Source organism: Heteronotia binoei, chromosome 11 (assembly GCF_032191835.1).
Source record: "Heteronotia binoei isolate CCM8104 ecotype False Entrance Well chromosome 11, APGP_CSIRO_Hbin_v1, whole genome shotgun sequence".
Lineage (NCBI taxonomy): Eukaryota > Metazoa > Chordata > Lepidosauria > Squamata > Gekkonidae > Heteronotia > Heteronotia binoei.
Genome location: NC_083233.1, coordinates 60,870,599 through 60,890,115, shown reverse-complemented (window position 1 = coordinate 60,890,115; position 19,517 = coordinate 60,870,599). Strand labels below are relative to the sequence as shown.

Genomic DNA, 19,517 nt, shown 5'->3' with positions numbered 1-19,517 from the left:
TGCAGACCCAATCCTAGCTGCAGGAAAGATGAGCAGAGCTAGATGGGGCTGAATGGACCTCCTACTTCTTCTCCAATAATTTAATTAGAAGATATTGGATTTATATCCCGCCCTCCACTCAGAAGAGTCTCAGAGCGGTTCACAATCTCCTTTACCTTCCTCCCCCACAACAGACACCCTGTGAGGTGGGTGGGGCTGGAGAGGGCTCTCACAGCAGCTGCCCTTTCAAGGACAGAGTCTCAGAACGGCCTACAATCTCCTTTACCTTCCTCCCCCACAACAGACACCCTGTGAGGTAGATGAAGATATTGGATTTATATCCCACCCTCCACTCCGAAGAGTCTCAGAGCGGCTCACAATCTCCTTTACCTTCCTCCCCCACAACAGACACCCTGCGAGGTGGGTGGGGCTGGAGAGGGCTCTCACAGCAGCTGCCCTTTCAAGGACAACCTCTGCCAGAGCTATGACTGACCCAAGGCCATGCCAGCAGGTGCAAGTGGAAGAGTGGGGAATCAAACCCAGTTCTCCCAGATAAGAGTCCGCACACTTAACCACTACACCAAACTGGCTCTGGCAATCAAATTATCTCCAATAATTAAATTATCTCCAGTGACTGAATTACCTCTAAGTTGACTCCCACTCTGAAAAATTCTGGCTAGGGACATGAGTGTCCCTAGCTAGAAATTGCTCCTTTCAAAGCCCCACTAACTGAAGAGCAGCCCTGCCACGCAAGTGTCTTCACACCTATTGACTTTGCTAGAAATGGCTCACCTTCAGTTAGGACATGTGGCATTCTAGACAGTCCAAATCTCAGGCATAGAACATCTACTGATGCATGGAAGTTTCTTTGCATTGCTGAGCACTAAAAGACGCAGCATTTGGGTATCTTGCCGTCACTAAAGCTGACAAGGAACTAGTGTTGCCAGATCTCCCAACCCTGGCCACTGGACAGATCCAAGTTGGAAACCTGCTGGGGGGTGGAGCTTGGGGAGGACAGGGACCTCAGTGGGGATACATTGCAGCTGTTATTTGCAGCAAAGGCATCTCAGCTTGGTATTTTGTTGCAGAAATATTCAATTACATAAAAAAAGACTGGACTGTCGTTCCACTGCAGAGTATTATTCCAGTGCTTAATGAGTTTAGATTGTAGGTGGGAAAGTAAAGCTGAAATCCCCCCTCTTCTAGGAATCTCCTTGGATACCCTTGATGAAGCCACATGCTCTGTGCTTAACCTACTTCACAAGGTTGTTGTAATTCTGAAATGGTGGTGTGGGGTAGACTGGAGCAAAGACCTGAGGAGTATTTCCAAGGTGATGACAGTAATGAGAAAGGTATGGCAGTGAGGGTAGGGTAAGAAAAAATGCATAGATACTTGGGGGCAGGAATGCTAAAATCAACATCCCACATAGATCCTAATAATGCCAGGTTAGATTGTGAAGGGTCATGAAAATTAAAAAGACTCACACTCCACTGAGAGGCTGTCCTGGAACTGGCAAAAACCAACCAGAAGTGTAATCAAGTGAATGTGATGCAACACATCTTACCAGCATTTGAATGGCATTTCTCACACTCATGCTTCTCTGTGACAGATGGCAGTATACCTTTCTAGAAGGACCGTACACTCTGCTCATGACACCATCTTATGGGGATTGTGTGGTGGGGTCTAGATCTGGAAGTGGCTATTGGAAGCATGCTGGTGCCTGGGAAGAGGAAGTGGGACCAGGAGGGTATTCTTTTCCTATGAAGAAACTCTATGATTAAAGGCACTCCAGCCAGAGATCAAACTAAACTCTGCAGGTATGCTTGGTTCCCCTCTTTGAGAAGAAAGAGAGAAGGTTTTTGTCTCAGTTCCTCATCAGGTTTTACCACCGTGGAACTGGCTACCGCTGCTATACCACATGTAACAGTAATAATTGGCCTCATCTTCAGACTGGGTGTTTGTGATGGTTAAAGAGCCGACATTCCCAGAATCAGATGCTGTGAACCTGTCTGGGATTCCGTCTCCCCTGCTACCACCTGTACACTGTATGAAGCGGGGGCTCTGTCCAGATTTCTGTTGAACCCAGCAGACGGTATTTTTGTTACTGCTGACAGTGCAGGAAAGTTTAACCGTTTGTCCAGGAGCAACAGACTGTGAGGGAGTCTGAGTCAAGGTTGGCTGTGAAGTTGCACCTTTATGAAAAAGAAAAAGAGAAAAAACTGTGACTTCAATTCATTTAGTATTATATAAAATATTACAGCAATATTATGTTCTTGCTTTACATGTAAAATATTAATAGCTTTCTTTTCAGCCTCTGTTTCAGTATTCTTAGCCTAAGCCTTTTCAGCTTCTACACTCTTACCTGAAGAGTAACTGAGAAATGTGAGGAGAAACAAGGCCCAGGCCATGGTAACAGTCAAGGATGAGTCTGAATTTGAGAGGCAAAGGGGTATCTAGCAGATACCTTCCCTTCCTTCCTTAAAACCCCAAAGAAGCAAAGAGGGACCTGGTCATGCAAAGTTCTTCACACGTATTGGCTTTACTAGAAACAGCACACCTCCTTGGGGAGGTGTGGCACTGTAGCCCGGCCAATGGCCAGAGAGCAAATTTGTAAGACATTTTGATCATGGCATAGATGCTCGATGACTTTGTTGAGCACACTTTGTCTTCCTCATAAACCAGAATATATATATCCCTATGCATGGTGTGTGTGCAAAAACTGAACCTTTGGAAGATGGGTTCCTCTGGAAAAAACCAAGCTGAGGGAAGTGTTAAGTATCCCTGCCATCCCACTAATTCTCTGCTGCAAATGGTTCCTTGTCCTACATTAAAATTATAAGTAAAGATGTGCCATTGAAAATGTACAAATCACTAAAATTGGACCAGAAAGAGCCAAACTTGTATCATCTCATTCCATCTCATATCATTAGACAGAAAGTAGGAAGTAACAAACTTGGGACACTTTAATGACATAGGATTAGGAACATGGAGGCAGAATGAGGCTTAATGAAGTACAGAATTGTGTAGAACTGGCTGGGTTGGGTTTCCATGCCTGAGAGAGCAGGAAGGACCATATATATATATATATATATATATATATATATATATATATATATATATATATATACATACATACACACAGGGAGAGAGAGAGAGAGAGCCCCGTGTCACAGAGTGGTAAAGCTGCAGTACTGCAGTCGGAGCCCTCTGCTCACGACCTGAGTTCGATCCCAGCAGAAGCTGGTTCAGGTAACCGGCTCCAGGTTGACTATTGCCTTTGCGCTGCTTTTGACATGCAAGTTTGAGTTAATTTGAGGCAGCACATCTCACCAGCATTTGAGTGTCATCTCCTGCACCCTCACTTTTCTGTGGCAGATGGAAATACATCTTAGGATCTTGCCAGTGCTTCTATCCTTTGCTTTCACTATTCTAGAGGGACCTCATACTCTACTGGTGACACCCTCTGATGAGTATTGTGTGAGTAGGTCTGGATTTGGACATGGCTGTTGACAAGACCACCTCTCCCTCTGTGCTCTGCCATGGCAGATTTGCTCATTGGAGCAGGCTCTTCTGCAGGTGCCAGCCTGCACACGGGCAAAATCAACATCTGCCTGTACATGAGCCTTCTCTCTTGCACATCCCGCTTTGTGGAATGGCCTGCATGAGGAGGATAGGAAGGCTCCCTCTCTCCTGGCTTTCCACAAACTATTCAAAACCGAATTACTCAAGAGGGCTTTTCTACACAGGCTAAAAGACTTACACTGTACTAAATGATTCACAAGGTTACTAAGAAAAATTATTAGGGTCTGTGGCCTATGCTACTGTATAGGAGAGCCAGTATGGTGTAGTGGTTAAGTGCGTGGACTCTTATCTGGGAGAACCGGGTTTGATTCCCCACTCCTCCACTTGCACCTGCTGGAATGGCCTTGGGTTAGCCATAGCTCTGGCAGAGGTTGTCCTTGAAAGGGCAGCTGCTGTGAGAGCCCTCTCAGTCCCACCCACCTCACAGGGTTTCTGTTGCGGAGGGAGAAGATATAGGAGATTGTAAGCTGCTCTGAGTCTCTGATTCAGAGAGAATAGTGGGGTATAAATCTGCAATTCTTCTTGGAAACTAGGATCCTGCTACAGACGTCTGCATCATTTCATGTGTCATATTAATATTTATGCTTTGCTTCAGTTCTGTTTTTGGACTTCTGGTTGGTTCCACAACCCTAATCCCATTGCATTGTTTATTGAATCTCCAGTCTATATTGACTTTTTCTGTGTAATGCAAATGAGAAAGGTAGAGAATAAATAATGTAAATAAATAGGAAAATAAATACATAAATATTAAAAAGAATGCTGGTGCTTTGGAAGAGGAAGTGGATCCAGAAGGGTTTTCTCTCCCCGTCAGGAATTTCTATGGTGAAAGACATTCCAGCCACAGATGAAACTGAGCTCAGTCATTATATGTGGTTCCACTCTCTGAGGAGAATGAGAGAAGGTTTTTGTCTCAGTTCCTTATCAGATTTTACCACCGTGGAACTGGCTACCACTGCTGTACCACATGAGACAGTAGTAATCTGCCTCGTCTTCAGGCTGGGTGTTTGTGATGGTTAAAGAGCCAATGTTCCCAGATTCAGAGGCGGTGAACCTGTCTGGGATGCCATCTCCCCTGCTGCCACCTGCATACTGTACGAAGCGGGGGCGCTGCCCAGATCTCTGTTGAATCCAGCCGATGGTATTCTTGTTGCTGCTAACAGTGCAAGTGAGTTTTACCATTTGGCCAGGAGTGATCTTAATGACAACCACCTTAGAGGCCTTCAAAGGCAACTGGGTTTGCCAACCTCCAGGTGGGGCATGGAGATCTCCTGCTTTTACAACTGATCTCCAGCTGGTAAAGATCAGCTCCCCTGGATAAAATGGCTGCTTAGAAGGGAGGACTCTATGGCATTGTACCATGCTGAGGCCCTTCCCCTCCCCAAACCCTGCCCTCTTCTGGGTCCACCCTCAAAATCTACAGGTATTTTCCAGCACAGGCCTAGCAACCCTAAAGGCAACTCTCCCATATATAGTATTTTTCCTACAGCTGACTCAAAAAAGGCTATGACATATTTTAACACCATGCTGTATTCCTTTACTCCACAGCTAAGTTTAACTGGTGAACTTGCTTTCTGAGGGGTGATGTGCTCAGAGTTAATGTGTCAGATGTTCCTGCTTTGGAGAAGAGATTTGGGCCAGTTAGGCTTCTGTTCTCCCCTTCTACAGTTTAAGCACCCTTGAGTGCAGACACAATTAAGCTCTGAAATCAAACTGACCTCTCTAACCTAGGAAGGATGTGAATGCTTTTTTCTCAGGTCAACAGATGCATTCGGTATAAACAACGTGGCATGTAAACTTGTCCCCCTCCCCACAGCACAGTAATTCTCTGCCTCATCTTCAGCCTGAATGTTAGTGATGGTTCAAGAGCCAATGGTGCCAGAGGTGGACTCAGCAAACCCAGATGGGATCCCTTCTTCATGGGTGCCACAAAGGACTAGGAAGTAAGGGGCCTGACAAAGTCTTTGCTGTTCCCAGTGTAAATTGCACAAGACCCAATGTGATGATGTCACTTCCGTATGATCTCATCATCACTTTGGAGACATCTCTGCACAAAGACACTGTTTGGGGGCAGGGCTTCCCCTGCTGGCCAGCTGGCTGGCAGAAGGCAGAAGCAAAAAAAAAAAAAAAATCAGGGGAATCCCCGTGCAGACCCAATCCTAGCTGCAGGAAAGATGAGCAGAGCTAGATGGGGCTGAATGGACCTCCTACTTCTTCTCCAATAATTTAATTAGAAGATATTGGATTTATATCCCGCCCTCCACTCAGAAGAGTCTCAGAGCGGTTCACAATCTCCTTTACCTTCCTCCCCCACAACAGACACCCTGTGAGGTGGGTGGGGCTGGAGAGGGCTCTCACAGCAGCTGCCCTTTCAAGGACAGAGTCTCAGAACGGCCTACAATCTCCTTTACCTTCCTCCCCCACAACAGACACCCTGTGAGGTAGATGAAGATATTGGATTTATATCCCACCCTCCACTCCGAAGAGTCTCAGAGCGGCTCACAATCTCCTTTACCTTCCTCCCCCACAACAGACACCCTGCGAGGTGGGTGGGGCTGGAGAGGGCTCTCACAGCAGCTGCCCTTTCAAGGACAACCTCTGCCAGAGCTATGACTGACCCAAGGCCATGCCAGCAGGTGCAAGTGGAAGAGTGGGGAATCAAACCCAGTTCTCCCAGATAAGAGTCCGCACACTTAACCACTACACCAAACTGGCTCTGGCAATCAAATTATCTCCAATAATTAAATTATCTCCAGTGACTGAATTACCTCTAAGTTGACTCCCACTCTGAAAAATTCTGGCTAGGGACATGAGTGTCCCTAGCTAGAAATTGCTCCTTTCAAAGCCCCACTAACTGAAGAGCAGCCCTGCCACGCAAGTGTCTTCACACCTATTGACTTTGCTAGAAATGGCTCACCTTCAGTTAGGACATGTGGCATTCTAGACAGTCCAAATCTCAGGCATAGAACATCTACTGATGCATGGAAGTTTCTTTGCATTGCTGAGCACTAAAAGACGCAGCATTTGGGTATCTTGCCGTCACTAAAGCTGACAAGGAACTAGTGTTGCCAGATCTCCCAACCCTGGCCACTGGACAGATCCAAGTTGGAAACCTGCTGGGGGGTGGAGCTTGGGGAGGACAGGGACCTCAGTGGGGATACATTGCAGCTGTTATTTGCAGCAAAGGCATCTCAGCTTGGTATTTTGTTGCAGAAATATTCAATTACATAAAAAAAGACTGGACTGTCGTTCCACTGCAGAGTATTATTCCAGTGCTTAATGAGTTTAGATTGTAGGTGGGAAAGTAAAGCTGAAATCCCCCCTCTTCTAGGAATCTCCTTGGATACCCTTGATGAAGCCACATGCTCTGTGCTTAACCTACTTCACAAGGTTGTTGTAATTCTGAAATGGTGGTGTGGGGTAGACTGGAGCAAAGACCTGAGGAGTATTTCCAAGGTGATGACAGTAATGAGAAAGGTATGGCAGTGAGGGTAGGGTAAGAAAAAATGCATAGATACTTGGGGGCAGGAATGCTAAAATCAACATCCCACATAGATCCTAATAATGCCAGGTTAGATTGTGAAGGGTCATGAAAATTAAAAAGACTCACACTCCACTGAGAGGCTGTCCTGGAACTGGCAAAAACCAACCAGAAGTGTAATCAAGTGAATGTGATGCAACACATCTTACCAGCATTTGAATGGCATTTCTCACACTCATGCTTCTCTGTGACAGATGGCAGTATACCTTTCTAGAAGGACCGTACACTCTGCTCATGACACCATCTTATGGGGATTGTGTGGTGGGGTCTAGATCTGGAAGTGGCTATTGGAAGCATGCTGGTGCCTGGGAAGAGGAAGTGGGACCAGGAGGGTATTCTTTTCCTATGAAGAAACTCTATGATTAAAGGCACTCCAGCCAGAGATCAAACTAAACTCTGCAGGTATGCTTGGTTCCCCTCTTTGAGAAGAAAGAGAGAAGGTTTTTGTCTCAGTTCCTCATCAGGTTTTACCACCGTGGAACTGGCTACCGCTGCTATACCACATGTAACAGTAATAATTGGCCTCATCTTCAGACTGGGTGTTTGTGATGGTTAAAGAGCCGACATTCCCAGAATCAGATGCTGTGAACCTGTCTGGGATTCCGTCTCCCCTGCTACCACCTGTACACTGTATGAAGCGGGGGCTCTGTCCAGATTTCTGTTGAACCCAGCAGACGGTATTTTTGTTACTGCTGACAGTGCAGGAAAGTTTAACCGTTTGTCCAGGAGCAACAGACTGTGAGGGAGTCTGAGTCAAGGTTGGCTGTGAAGTTGCACCTTTATGAAAAAGAAAAAGAGAAAAAACTGTGACTTCAATTCATTTAGTATTATATAAAATATTACAGCAATATTATGTTCTTGCTTTACATGTAAAATATTAATAGCTTTCTTTTCAGCCTCTGTTTCAGTATTCTTAGCCTAAGCCTTTTCAGCTTCTACACTCTTACCTGAAGAGTAACTGAGAAATGTGAGGAGAAACAAGGCCCAGGCCATGGTAACAGTCAAGGATGAGTCTGAATTTGAGAGGCAAAGGGGTATCTAGCAGATACCTTCCCTTCCTTCCTTAAAACCCCAAAGAAGCAAAGAGGGACCTGGTCATGCAAAGTTCTTCACACGTATTGGCTTTACTAGAAACAGCACACCTCCTTGGGGAGGTGTGGCACTGTAGCCCGGCCAATGGCCAGAGAGCAAATTTGTAAGACATTTTGATCATGGCATAGATGCTCGATGACTTTGTTGAGCACACTTTGTCTTCCTCATAAACCAGAATATATATATCCCTATGCATGGTGTGTGTGCAAAAACTGAACCTTTGGAAGATGGGTTCCTCTGGAAAAAACCAAGCTGAGGGAAGTGTTAAGTATCCCTGCCATCCCACTAATTCTCTGCTGCAAATGGTTCCTTGTCCTACATTAAAATTATAAGTAAAGATGTGCCATTGAAAATGTACAAATCACTAAAATTGGACCAGAAAGAGCCAAACTTGTATCATCTCATTCCATCTCATATCATTAGACAGAAAGTAGGAAGTAACAAACTTGGGACACTTTAATGACATAGGATTAGGAACATGGAGGCAGAATGAGGCTTAATGAAGTACAGAATTGTGTAGAACTGGCTGGGTTGGGTTTCCATGCCTGAGAGAGCAGGAAGGACCATATATATATATATATATATATATATATATATATATATATATATATATATATATATATATATATATATATATATATATACATACATACACACAGGGAGAGAGAGAGAGAGAGCCCCGTGTCACAGAGTGGTAAAGCTGCAGTACTGCAGTCGGAGCCCTCTGCTCACGACCTGAGTTCGATCCCAGCAGAAGCTGGTTCAGGTAACCGGCTCCAGGTTGACTATTGCCTTTGCGCTGCTTTTGACATGCAAGTTTGAGTTAATTTGAGGCAGCACATCTCACCAGCATTTGAGTGTCATCTCCTGCACCCTCACTTTTCTGTGGCAGATGGAAATACATCTTAGGATCTTGCCAGTGCTTCTATCCTTTGCTTTCACTATTCTAGAGGGACCTCATACTCTACTGGTGACACCCTCTGATGAGTATTGTGTGAGTAGGTCTGGATTTGGACATGGCTGTTGACAAGACCACCTCTCCCTCTGTGCTCTGCCATGGCAGATTTGCTCATTGGAGCAGGCTCTTCTGCAGGTGCCAGCCTGCACACGGGCAAAATCAACATCTGCCTGTACATGAGCCTTCTCTCTTGCACATCCCGCTTTGTGGAATGGCCTGCATGAGGAGGATAGGAAGGCTCCCTCTCTCCTGGCTTTCCACAAACTATTCAAAACCGAATTACTCAAGAGGGCTTTTCTACACAGGCTAAAAGACTTACACTGTACTAAATGATTCACAAGGTTACTAAGAAAAATTATTAGGGTCTGTGGCCTATGCTACTGTATAGGAGAGCCAGTATGGTGTAGTGGTTAAGTGCGTGGACTCTTATCTGGGAGAACCGGGTTTGATTCCCCACTCCTCCACTTGCACCTGCTGGAATGGCCTTGGGTTAGCCATAGCTCTGGCAGAGGTTGTCCTTGAAAGGGCAGCTGCTGTGAGAGCCCTCTCAGTCCCACCCACCTCACAGGGTTTCTGTTGCGGAGGGAGAAGATATAGGAGATTGTAAGCTGCTCTGAGTCTCTGATTCAGAGAGAATAGTGGGGTATAAATCTGCAATTCTTCTCTAGGATCCTGCTACAGACGTCTGCATCATTTCATGTGTCATATTAATATTTATGCTTTGCTTCAGTTCTGTTTTTGGACTTCTGGTTGGTTCCACAACCCTAATCCCATTGCATTGTTTATTGAATCTCCAGTCTATATTGACTTTTTCTGTGTAATGCAAATGAGAAAGGTAGAGAATAAATAATGTAAATAAATAGGAAAATAAATACATAAATATTAAAAAGAATGCTGGTGCTTTGGAAGAGGAAGTGGATCCAGAAGGGTTTTCTCTCCCCGTCAGGAATTTCTATGGTGAAAGACATTCCAGCCACAGATGAAACTGAGCTCAGTCATTATATGTGGTTCCACTCTCTGAGGAGAATGAGAGAAGGTTTTTGTCTCAGTTCCTTATCAGATTTTACCACCGTGGAACTGGCTACCACTGCTGTACCACATGAGACAGTAGTAATCTGCCTCGTCTTCAGGCTGGGTGTTTGTGATGGTTAAAGAGCCAATGTTCCCAGATTCAGAGGCGGTGAACCTGTCTGGGATGCCATCTCCCCTGCTGCCACCTGCATACTGTACGAAGCGGGGGCGCTGCCCAGATCTCTGTTGAATCCAGCCGATGGTATTCTTGTTGCTGCTAACAGTGCAAGTGAGTTTTACCATTTGGCCAGGAGTGATCTTAATGACAACCACCTTAGAGGCCTTCAAAGGCAACTGGGTTTGCCAACCTCCAGGTGGGGCATGGAGATCTCCTGCTTTTACAACTGATCTCCAGCTGGTAAAGATCAGCTCCCCTGGATAAAATGGCTGCTTAGAAGGGAGGACTCTATGGCATTGTACCATGCTGAGGCCCTTCCCCTCCCCAAACCCTGCCCTCTTCTGGGTCCACCCTCAAAATCTACAGGTATTTTCCAGCACAGGCCTAGCAACCCTAAAGGCAACTCTCCCATATATAGTATTTTTCCTACAGCTGACTCAAAAAAGGCTATGACATATTTTAACACCATGCTGTATTCCTTTACTCCACAGCTAAGTTTAACTGGTGAACTTGCTTTCTGAGGGGTGATGTGCTCAGAGTTAATGTGTCAGATGTTCCTGCTTTGGAGAAGAGATTTGGGCCAGTTAGGCTTCTGTTCTCCCCTTCTACAGTTTAAGCACCCTTGAGTGCAGACACAATTAAGCTCTGAAATCAAACTGACCTCTCTAACCTAGGAAGGATGTGAATGCTTTTTTCTCAGGTCAACAGATGCATTCGGTATAAACAACGTGGCATGTAAACTTGTCCCCCTCCCCACAGCACAGTAATTCTCTGCCTCATCTTCAGCCTGAATGTTAGTGATGGTTCAAGAGCCAATGGTGCCAGAGGTGGACTCAGCAAACCCAGATGGGATCCCTTCTTCATGGGTGCCACAAAGGACTAGGAAGTAAGGGGCCTGACAAAGTCTTTGCTGTTCCCAGTGTAAATTGCACAAGACCCAATGTGATGATGTCACTTCCGTATGATCTCATCATCACTTTGGAGACATCTCTGCACAAAGACACTGTTTGGGGGCAGGGCTTCCCCTGCTGGCCAGCTGGCTGGCAGAAGGCAGAAGCAAAAAAAAAAAAAAAAATCAGGGGAATCCCCGTGCAGACCCAATCCTAGCTGCAGGAAAGATGAGCAGAGCTAGATGGGGCTGAATGGACCTCCTACTTCTTCTCCAATAATTTAATTAGAAGATATTGGATTTATATCCCGCCCTCCACTCAGAAGAGTCTCAGAGCGGTTCACAATCTCCTTTACCTTCCTCCCCCACAACAGACACCCTGTGAGGTGGGTGGGGCTGGAGAGGGCTCTCACAGCAGCTGCCCTTTCAAGGACAGAGTCTCAGAACGGCCTACAATCTCCTTTACCTTCCTCCCCCACAACAGACACCCTGTGAGGTAGATGAAGATATTGGATTTATATCCCACCCTCCACTCCGAAGAGTCTCAGAGCGGCTCACAATCTCCTTTACCTTCCTCCCCCACAACAGACACCCTGCGAGGTGGGTGGGGCTGGAGAGGGCTCTCACAGCAGCTGCCCTTTCAAGGACAACCTCTGCCAGAGCTATGACTGACCCAAGGCCATGCCAGCAGGTGCAAGTGGAAGAGTGGGGAATCAAACCCAGTTCTCCCAGATAAGAGTCCGCACACTTAACCACTACACCAAACTGGCTCTGGCAATCAAATTATCTCCAATAATTAAATTATCTCCAGTGACTGAATTACCTCTAAGTTGACTCCCACTCTGAAAAATTCTGGCTAGGGACATGAGTGTCCCTAGCTAGAAATTGCTCCTTTCAAAGCCCCACTAACTGAAGAGCAGCCCTGCCACGCAAGTGTCTTCACACCTATTGACTTTGCTAGAAATGGCTCACCTTCAGTTAGGACATGTGGCATTCTAGACAGTCCAAATCTCAGGCATAGAACATCTACTGATGCATGGAAGTTTCTTTGCATTGCTGAGCACTAAAAGACGCAGCATTTGGGTATCTTGCCGTCACTAAAGCTGACAAGGAACTAGTGTTGCCAGATCTCCCAACCCTGGCCACTGGACAGATCCAAGTTGGAAACCTGCTGGGGGGTGGAGCTTGGGGAGGACAGGGACCTCAGTGGGGATACATTGCAGCTGTTATTTGCAGCAAAGGCATCTCAGCTTGGTATTTTGTTGCAGAAATATTCAATTACATAAAAAAAGACTGGACTGTCGTTCCACTGCAGAGTATTATTCCAGTGCTTAATGAGTTTAGATTGTAGGTGGGAAAGTAAAGCTGAAATCCCCCCTCTTCTAGGAATCTCCTTGGATACCCTTGATGAAGCCACATGCTCTGTGCTTAACCTACTTCACAAGGTTGTTGTAATTCTGAAATGGTGGTGTGGGGTAGACTGGAGCAAAGACCTGAGGAGTATTTCCAAGGTGATGACAGTAATGAGAAAGGTATGGCAGTGAGGGTAGGGTAAGAAAAAATGCATAGATACTTGGGGGCAGGAATGCTAAAATCAACATCCCACATAGATCCTAATAATGCCAGGTTAGATTGTGAAGGGTCATGAAAATTAAAAAGACTCACACTCCACTGAGAGGCTGTCCTGGAACTGGCAAAAACCAACCAGAAGTGTAATCAAGTGAATGTGATGCAACACATCTTACCAGCATTTGAATGGCATTTCTCACACTCATGCTTCTCTGTGACAGATGGCAGTATACCTTTCTAGAAGGACCGTACACTCTGCTCATGACACCATCTTATGGGGATTGTGTGGTGGGGTCTAGATCTGGAAGTGGCTATTGGAAGCATGCTGGTGCCTGGGAAGAGGAAGTGGGACCAGGAGGGTATTCTTTTCCTATGAAGAAACTCTATGATTAAAGGCACTCCAGCCAGAGATCAAACTAAACTCTGCAGGTATGCTTGGTTCCCCTCTTTGAGAAGAAAGAGAGAAGGTTTTTGTCTCAGTTCCTCATCAGGTTTTACCACCGTGGAACTGGCTACCGCTGCTATACCACATGTAACAGTAATAATTGGCCTCATCTTCAGACTGGGTGTTTGTGATGGTTAAAGAGCCGACATTCCCAGAATCAGATGCTGTGAACCTGTCTGGGATTCCGTCTCCCCTGCTACCACCTGTACACTGTATGAAGCGGGGGCTCTGTCCAGATTTCTGTTGAACCCAGCAGACGGTATTTTTGTTACTGCTGACAGTGCAGGAAAGTTTAACCGTTTGTCCAGGAGCAACAGACTGTGAGGGAGTCTGAGTCAAGGTTGGCTGTGAAGTTGCACCTTTATGAAAAAGAAAAAGAGAAAAAACTGTGACTTCAATTCATTTAGTATTATATAAAATATTACAGCAATATTATGTTCTTGCTTTACATGTAAAATATTAATAGCTTTCTTTTCAGCCTCTGTTTCAGTATTCTTAGCCTAAGCCTTTTCAGCTTCTACACTCTTACCTGAAGAGTAACTGAGAAATGTGAGGAGAAACAAGGCCCAGGCCATGGTAACAGTCAAGGATGAGTCTGAATTTGAGAGGCAAAGGGGTATCTAGCAGATACCTTCCCTTCCTTCCTTAAAACCCCAAAGAAGCAAAGAGGGACCTGGTCATGCAAAGTTCTTCACACGTATTGGCTTTACTAGAAACAGCACACCTCCTTGGGGAGGTGTGGCACTGTAGCCCGGCCAATGGCCAGAGAGCAAATTTGTAAGACATTTTGATCATGGCATAGATGCTCGATGACTTTGTTGAGCACACTTTGTCTTCCTCATAAACCAGAATATATATATCCCTATGCATGGTGTGTGTGCAAAAACTGAACCTTTGGAAGATGGGTTCCTCTGGAAAAAACCAAGCTGAGGGAAGTGTTAAGTATCCCTGCCATCCCACTAATTCTCTGCTGCAAATGGTTCCTTGTCCTACATTAAAATTATAAGTAAAGATGTGCCATTGAAAATGTACAAATCACTAAAATTGGACCAGAAAGAGCCAAACTTGTATCATCTCATTCCATCTCATATCATTAGACAGAAAGTAGGAAGTAACAAACTTGGGACACTTTAATGACATAGGATTAGGAACATGGAGGCAGAATGAGGCTTAATGAAGTACAGAATTGTGTAGAACTGGCTGGGTTGGGTTTCCATGCCTGAGAGAGCAGGAAGGACCATATATATATATATATATATATATATATATATATATATATATATATATATATATATATATATATATATATATATATATACATACATACACACAGGGAGAGAGAGAGAGAGAGCCCCGTGTCACAGAGTGGTAAAGCTGCAGTACTGCAGTCGGAGCCCTCTGCTCACGACCTGAGTTCGATCCCAGCAGAAGCTGGTTCAGGTAACCGGCTCCAGGTTGACTATTGCCTTTGCGCTGCTTTTGACATGCAAGTTTGAGTTAATTTGAGGCAGCACATCTCACCAGCATTTGAGTGTCATCTCCTGCACCCTCACTTTTCTGTGGCAGATGGAAATACATCTTAGGATCTTGCCAGTGCTTCTATCCTTTGCTTTCACTATTCTAGAGGGACCTCATACTCTACTGGTGACACCCTCTGATGAGTATTGTGTGAGTAGGTCTGGATTTGGACATGGCTGTTGACAAGACCACCTCTCCCTCTGTGCTCTGCCATGGCAGATTTGCTCATTGGAGCAGGCTCTTCTGCAGGTGCCAGCCTGCACACGGGCAAAATCAACATCTGCCTGTACATGAGCCTTCTCTCTTGCACATCCCGCTTTGTGGAATGGCCTGCATGAGGAGGATAGGAAGGCTCCCTCTCTCCTGGCTTTCCACAAACTATTCAAAACCGAATTACTCAAGAGGGCTTTTCTACACAGGCTAAAAGACTTACACTGTACTAAATGATTCACAAGGTTACTAAGAAAAATTATTAGGGTCTGTGGCCTATGCTACTGTATAGGAGAGCCAGTATGGTGTAGTGGTTAAGTGCGTGGACTCTTATCTGGGAGAACCGGGTTTGATTCCCCACTCCTCCACTTGCACCTGCTGGAATGGCCTTGGGTTAGCCATAGCTCTGGCAGAGGTTGTCCTTGAAAGGGCAGCTGCTGTGAGAGCCCTCTCAGTCCCACCCACCTCACAGGGTTTCTGTTGCGGAGGGAGAAGATATAGGAGATTGTAAGCTGCTCTGAGTCTCTGATTCAGAGAGAATAGTGGGGTATAAATCTGCAATTCTTCTTGGAAACTAGGATCCTGCTACAGACGTCTGCATCATTTCATGTGTCATATTAATATTTATGCTTTGCTTCAGTTCTGTTTTTGGACTTCTGGTTGGTTCCACAACCCTAATCCCATTGCATTGTTTATTGAATCTCCAGTCTATATTGACTTTTTCTGTGTAATGCAAATGAGAAAGGTAGAGAATAAATAATGTAAATAAATAGGAAAATAAATACATAAATATTAAAAAGAATGCTGGTGCTTTGGAAGAGGAAGTGGATCCAGAAGGGTTTTCTCTCCCCGTCAGGAATTTCTATGGTGAAAGACATTCCAGCCACAGATGAAACTGAGCTCAGTCATTATATGTGGTTCCACTCTCTGAGGAGAATGAGAGAAGGTTTTTGTCTCAGTTCCTTATCAGATTTTACCACCGTGGAACTGGCTACCACTGCTGTACCACATGAGACAGTAGTAATCTGCCTCGTCTTCAGGCTGGGTGTTTGTGATGGTTAAAGAGCCAATGTTCCCAGATTCAGAGGCGGTGAACCTGTCTGGGATGCCATCTCCCCTGCTGCCACCTGCATACTGTACGAAGCGGGGGCGCTGCCCAGATCTCTGTTGAATCCAGCCGATGGTATTCTTGTTGCTGCTAACAGTGCAAGTGAGTTTTACCATTTGGCCAGGAGACACAGACTGTAAGGAAGGCTGAGTCAAAGTTGGCTGTGGAGTGGCACCTTTTGGAAAGAGAAAAATTAAAACATGTCTCTTCATTTTATTTTCTATTGTTGCAAATACCACTATATCATCTGCATGTTCTTATTTTAAATACAAAATACAAGCAGTTTTGTTGCTACCTATGTGAATTAGACTGGAATCCAGAGCAGGTCTACTCAGAAACTTGCACCGGTCTATATTATGAGGCATACTCCTAGGAAAGAATTCTTACGATTGCACTTATACTTACCTGAGCAGTAACTGAGCAATGTGAGGAGACACAGAGCCCAGGCCATGATGAGAAGCAAAATCTGTTTGAACTCCCAAGGCAAATGTATATCTAGCCAGGACACCCTCCTTCTTTCTTAAAACCCCCAGGAACTGCAAAGGTACCCTGTCATGCAAATTTCTTTACACCCATTGGCTTTACAAGAAATGCCACACCTTCATTGAGCATATGTGACATTCTGTCCAGTGAACAGAACATAGATTTCTTTAGAATAGGCAGCTCTGTGCGTAGCTGCATAGAGATGTGCATTTTACAAGTGAATGATGGGATCCTTGAAAGTTCCTTCAACTGCTTCTGAGAATTTGACTGGGATACTTGAAAAAATATGAGCTATTTGGCATTCCTGTTGTCCATGCCCATCACTAGTTTTGATACACATTTGTTGCATTTGGAAACACTGACATCACCATCCTAGAGTTACACTCCTCTAAGTGGACATGATTGCCAAGATGAAAGATGATGGTTTATGTAAGATATCATGTCTTATGTATGATAGCAGTTGATCATTGTATTATGTTAGTGTCTGTTTTTGCCTTAATAAATTAATACAATGTTATTAAAAATTTGATTGCCAAGCAGATTAGTCTTGATCAAACTCCCTTGCCCTTGTGTGGCAAGCCTGATGTCGCTTCAATGTTTTCCATTAAAATTCTTCTCAGGTATCACGCAAAGCAGTGCTGGACTTGGAAAATTGTGCTACAGGGCCAGTTTTGTGTAAGTATGTAATGTAAAGTGAACCATGAAGACCCAATCATGGGGCTTTTAAGGCAAGAGACGAGCAGAAGTTATATGCTGTTGTCTTCCTCTGCGTAACAGCCCTGGTCTTCCTTGTTGGTCTCCCATCCAAGTACTAACCAGGGCAACCCTGCTTAGTTTCCAAACTCTGATAAACTCAGGCTGATACAGGAGAACAGGAGAGGCCAAAAATCATTAGGTCACTCTAAATCTTGCCCTCTCTGAACTGATTCCAAGTAATGCCTTTTTGGTCTGCTTGAAGTTTCATGAGATAGAAAGCTATGCAATCCTCTGATGGACTGGCCCTAAATAGTCTTCAGCGGACCTAATTTTGGGTAGGAGCTCACAGAGTTCCAGAACCTCTAAATTTTATTGTGCTCTATGGAGAGCCAGTTTGATGTAGTGGTTAAGTGTGCAGACTCTTATCTGGGAGAACCGGGTTTGATTCCCCACTCCTCCACTTGCACCTGCTAGCATGGCCTTGGGTCAGCCATAGCTCTGGCAGAGGTTGTCCTTGAAAGGGCAGCTGCTGTGAGAGCCCTCTCCAGCCCCACCCACCTCACAGGGTGTCTGTTGTGGGGGAGGAAGGTAAAGGAGATTGTGAGCCGCTCTGAGACTCTTCAGAGTGGAGGGCGGGATATAAATCCAATATCTTCTTCTTCTTTCTTTCTTCCCTCCCCCACAATACTCGCTTCTGGGCTCATTGTTCAAACCCCCTGTGAGAATTTTGCTGAACTCTTAAGATTTAGCAAACTTTCTAATATTTTCCCCCACAAAAAAATGGGAAAATAACCAAAACAGATAAATTAGACAGATGGAAATCTTCATCATGCCACTGTGGCTACACAGGAGAAAGAGTAATGTTAAAAGTATGACGGGAGTAAGGTTTTATTATGACAATTATAATTCAAGAAGCATTTTAAATTAGATGCTGAGTTGATATAATTTAGTACTCCTTCCAGTGATGTCATGGGTGTGTGGAATATGAGCTCTGCCACTTCTTTTTCTGTGAAATGACCCTTGGTCTTCAGTGAACAACAAACATCTCTGGGTGAATTTGAGTTACAACAAATTGATATATCTCCCATTGTGGCTTTTCTTCAACAGATAATTATGTAGCTCGGGTGCTGCTAGACCTTCTTTGTTCTCCTCTCTAGAGAGACCTTGCCCTCTACTTGTGGCACCCTCAGACTGGTGTTGTGTGCATGGACCTAAACGTGGCAGGCGGAAGAGGGTTGGTGCCTGGGAGAAGGAAGGTGAGATCAGCAGGGCTTTCTCTCCCCATGGTAGACCCCTGTGCTTAAAGACACTCCAGCTACAGATCAAATTAAATTCTGTAGTTACACTTGGTTCCTCACTCTGAGGAGAAAGAGGGAAGGTTTTTGTCTCAGTTCCTCATCAGATTTTATCACCGTGGAACACTCTACCACTGCTGTACCACATGACACAGAAGTAATCTGCCTCATCTTCAGCCTGGGTGTTTGTGATGGTTAAAGAGCCAACGTTCCCAGAATCAGAGGCAGTGAACCTATCCGGGATTCCTGGTCCCCTGCTATAACCAGCACACTGAACAAGGCGAGGTGTCTGTCCAGGTCTCTGTTGAATCCAGCAGACAGTGTATTTGTCACTGCTGACAGTGCAGGAGAGTTTAGTAGTTTGCCCAAGAGATGCAGACTGTGAGGAAGGCTGAGTCAGGGTTGGTTGTGAAATGGCACCTTTACAAAAAAAGCAAAAACTGTGAATGGTTTGTTTCATGTGCTCACAAATGATTACAACAGCATACTGTTCTTATTATAAATGCAAAATAAGTATAGCTTTTCTTTAAACCAGTGTAAACCTGCCCCCTTACCTGAGCAGTAACTGAGAATTATGAGGAGAAACAGGGTCCAGGCCATGGTCAAAGTCAAGAATGAGTTGAATGTGTGAGAGAAGTGTGTATCTAGCTGGGATGTTTCCCTTCTGTCTTAAAAGCTCCCCAAGGACTGAGGAACATGCCTGGCATGCAAATGCCGTCACACCCATTCAGCTGTAATAGAAACAGCACCCTTCCAATAAGAAGGAGCTCAGATCCTAGTCAGACCAATGACCTTTCTCATGCAACACTTGCAGATTTGAATGGCATTTCTACCTAAATACATGTGCATAGATGTTTCCTTGACTCTTCCAGCCTGGTGTTTCTCACCATACCAGTCAATTTAAATTTAGACCCAGCCAGGAGAAAAGGTTGAATCTATGCAGTATGAGCAATCCCCTTAATGCC

The 19,517-nt window shown here is 45.0% G+C and overlaps 3 gene segments (V, D, J or C); all 3 read right to left on the bottom strand.

Moving 5' to 3' along the window:
* Nucleotides 1-1,855: 1,855 nt before the first annotated feature.
* On the bottom strand, nucleotides 1,856-2,421 carry LOC132579004 (immunoglobulin lambda variable 2-18-like). The segment is given in 2 exon segments: nucleotides 1,856-2,172; nucleotides 2,343-2,421. Coding segments are annotated over 2 exon segments (363 nt in total).
* A 5,139-nt stretch (nucleotides 2,422-7,560) lies between these two features.
* On the bottom strand, nucleotides 7,561-8,126 carry LOC132579002 (immunoglobulin lambda variable 2-18-like). The segment is given in 2 exon segments: nucleotides 7,561-7,877; nucleotides 8,048-8,126. Coding segments are annotated over 2 exon segments (363 nt in total).
* A 5,158-nt stretch (nucleotides 8,127-13,284) lies between these two features.
* LOC132579001 (immunoglobulin lambda variable 3-21-like) lies at nucleotides 13,285-19,176 on the bottom strand. The segment is given in 2 exon segments: nucleotides 13,285-13,601; nucleotides 19,107-19,176. Coding segments are annotated over 2 exon segments (363 nt in total).
* Between the last annotated feature and the right edge of the window lie 341 nt (nucleotides 19,177-19,517).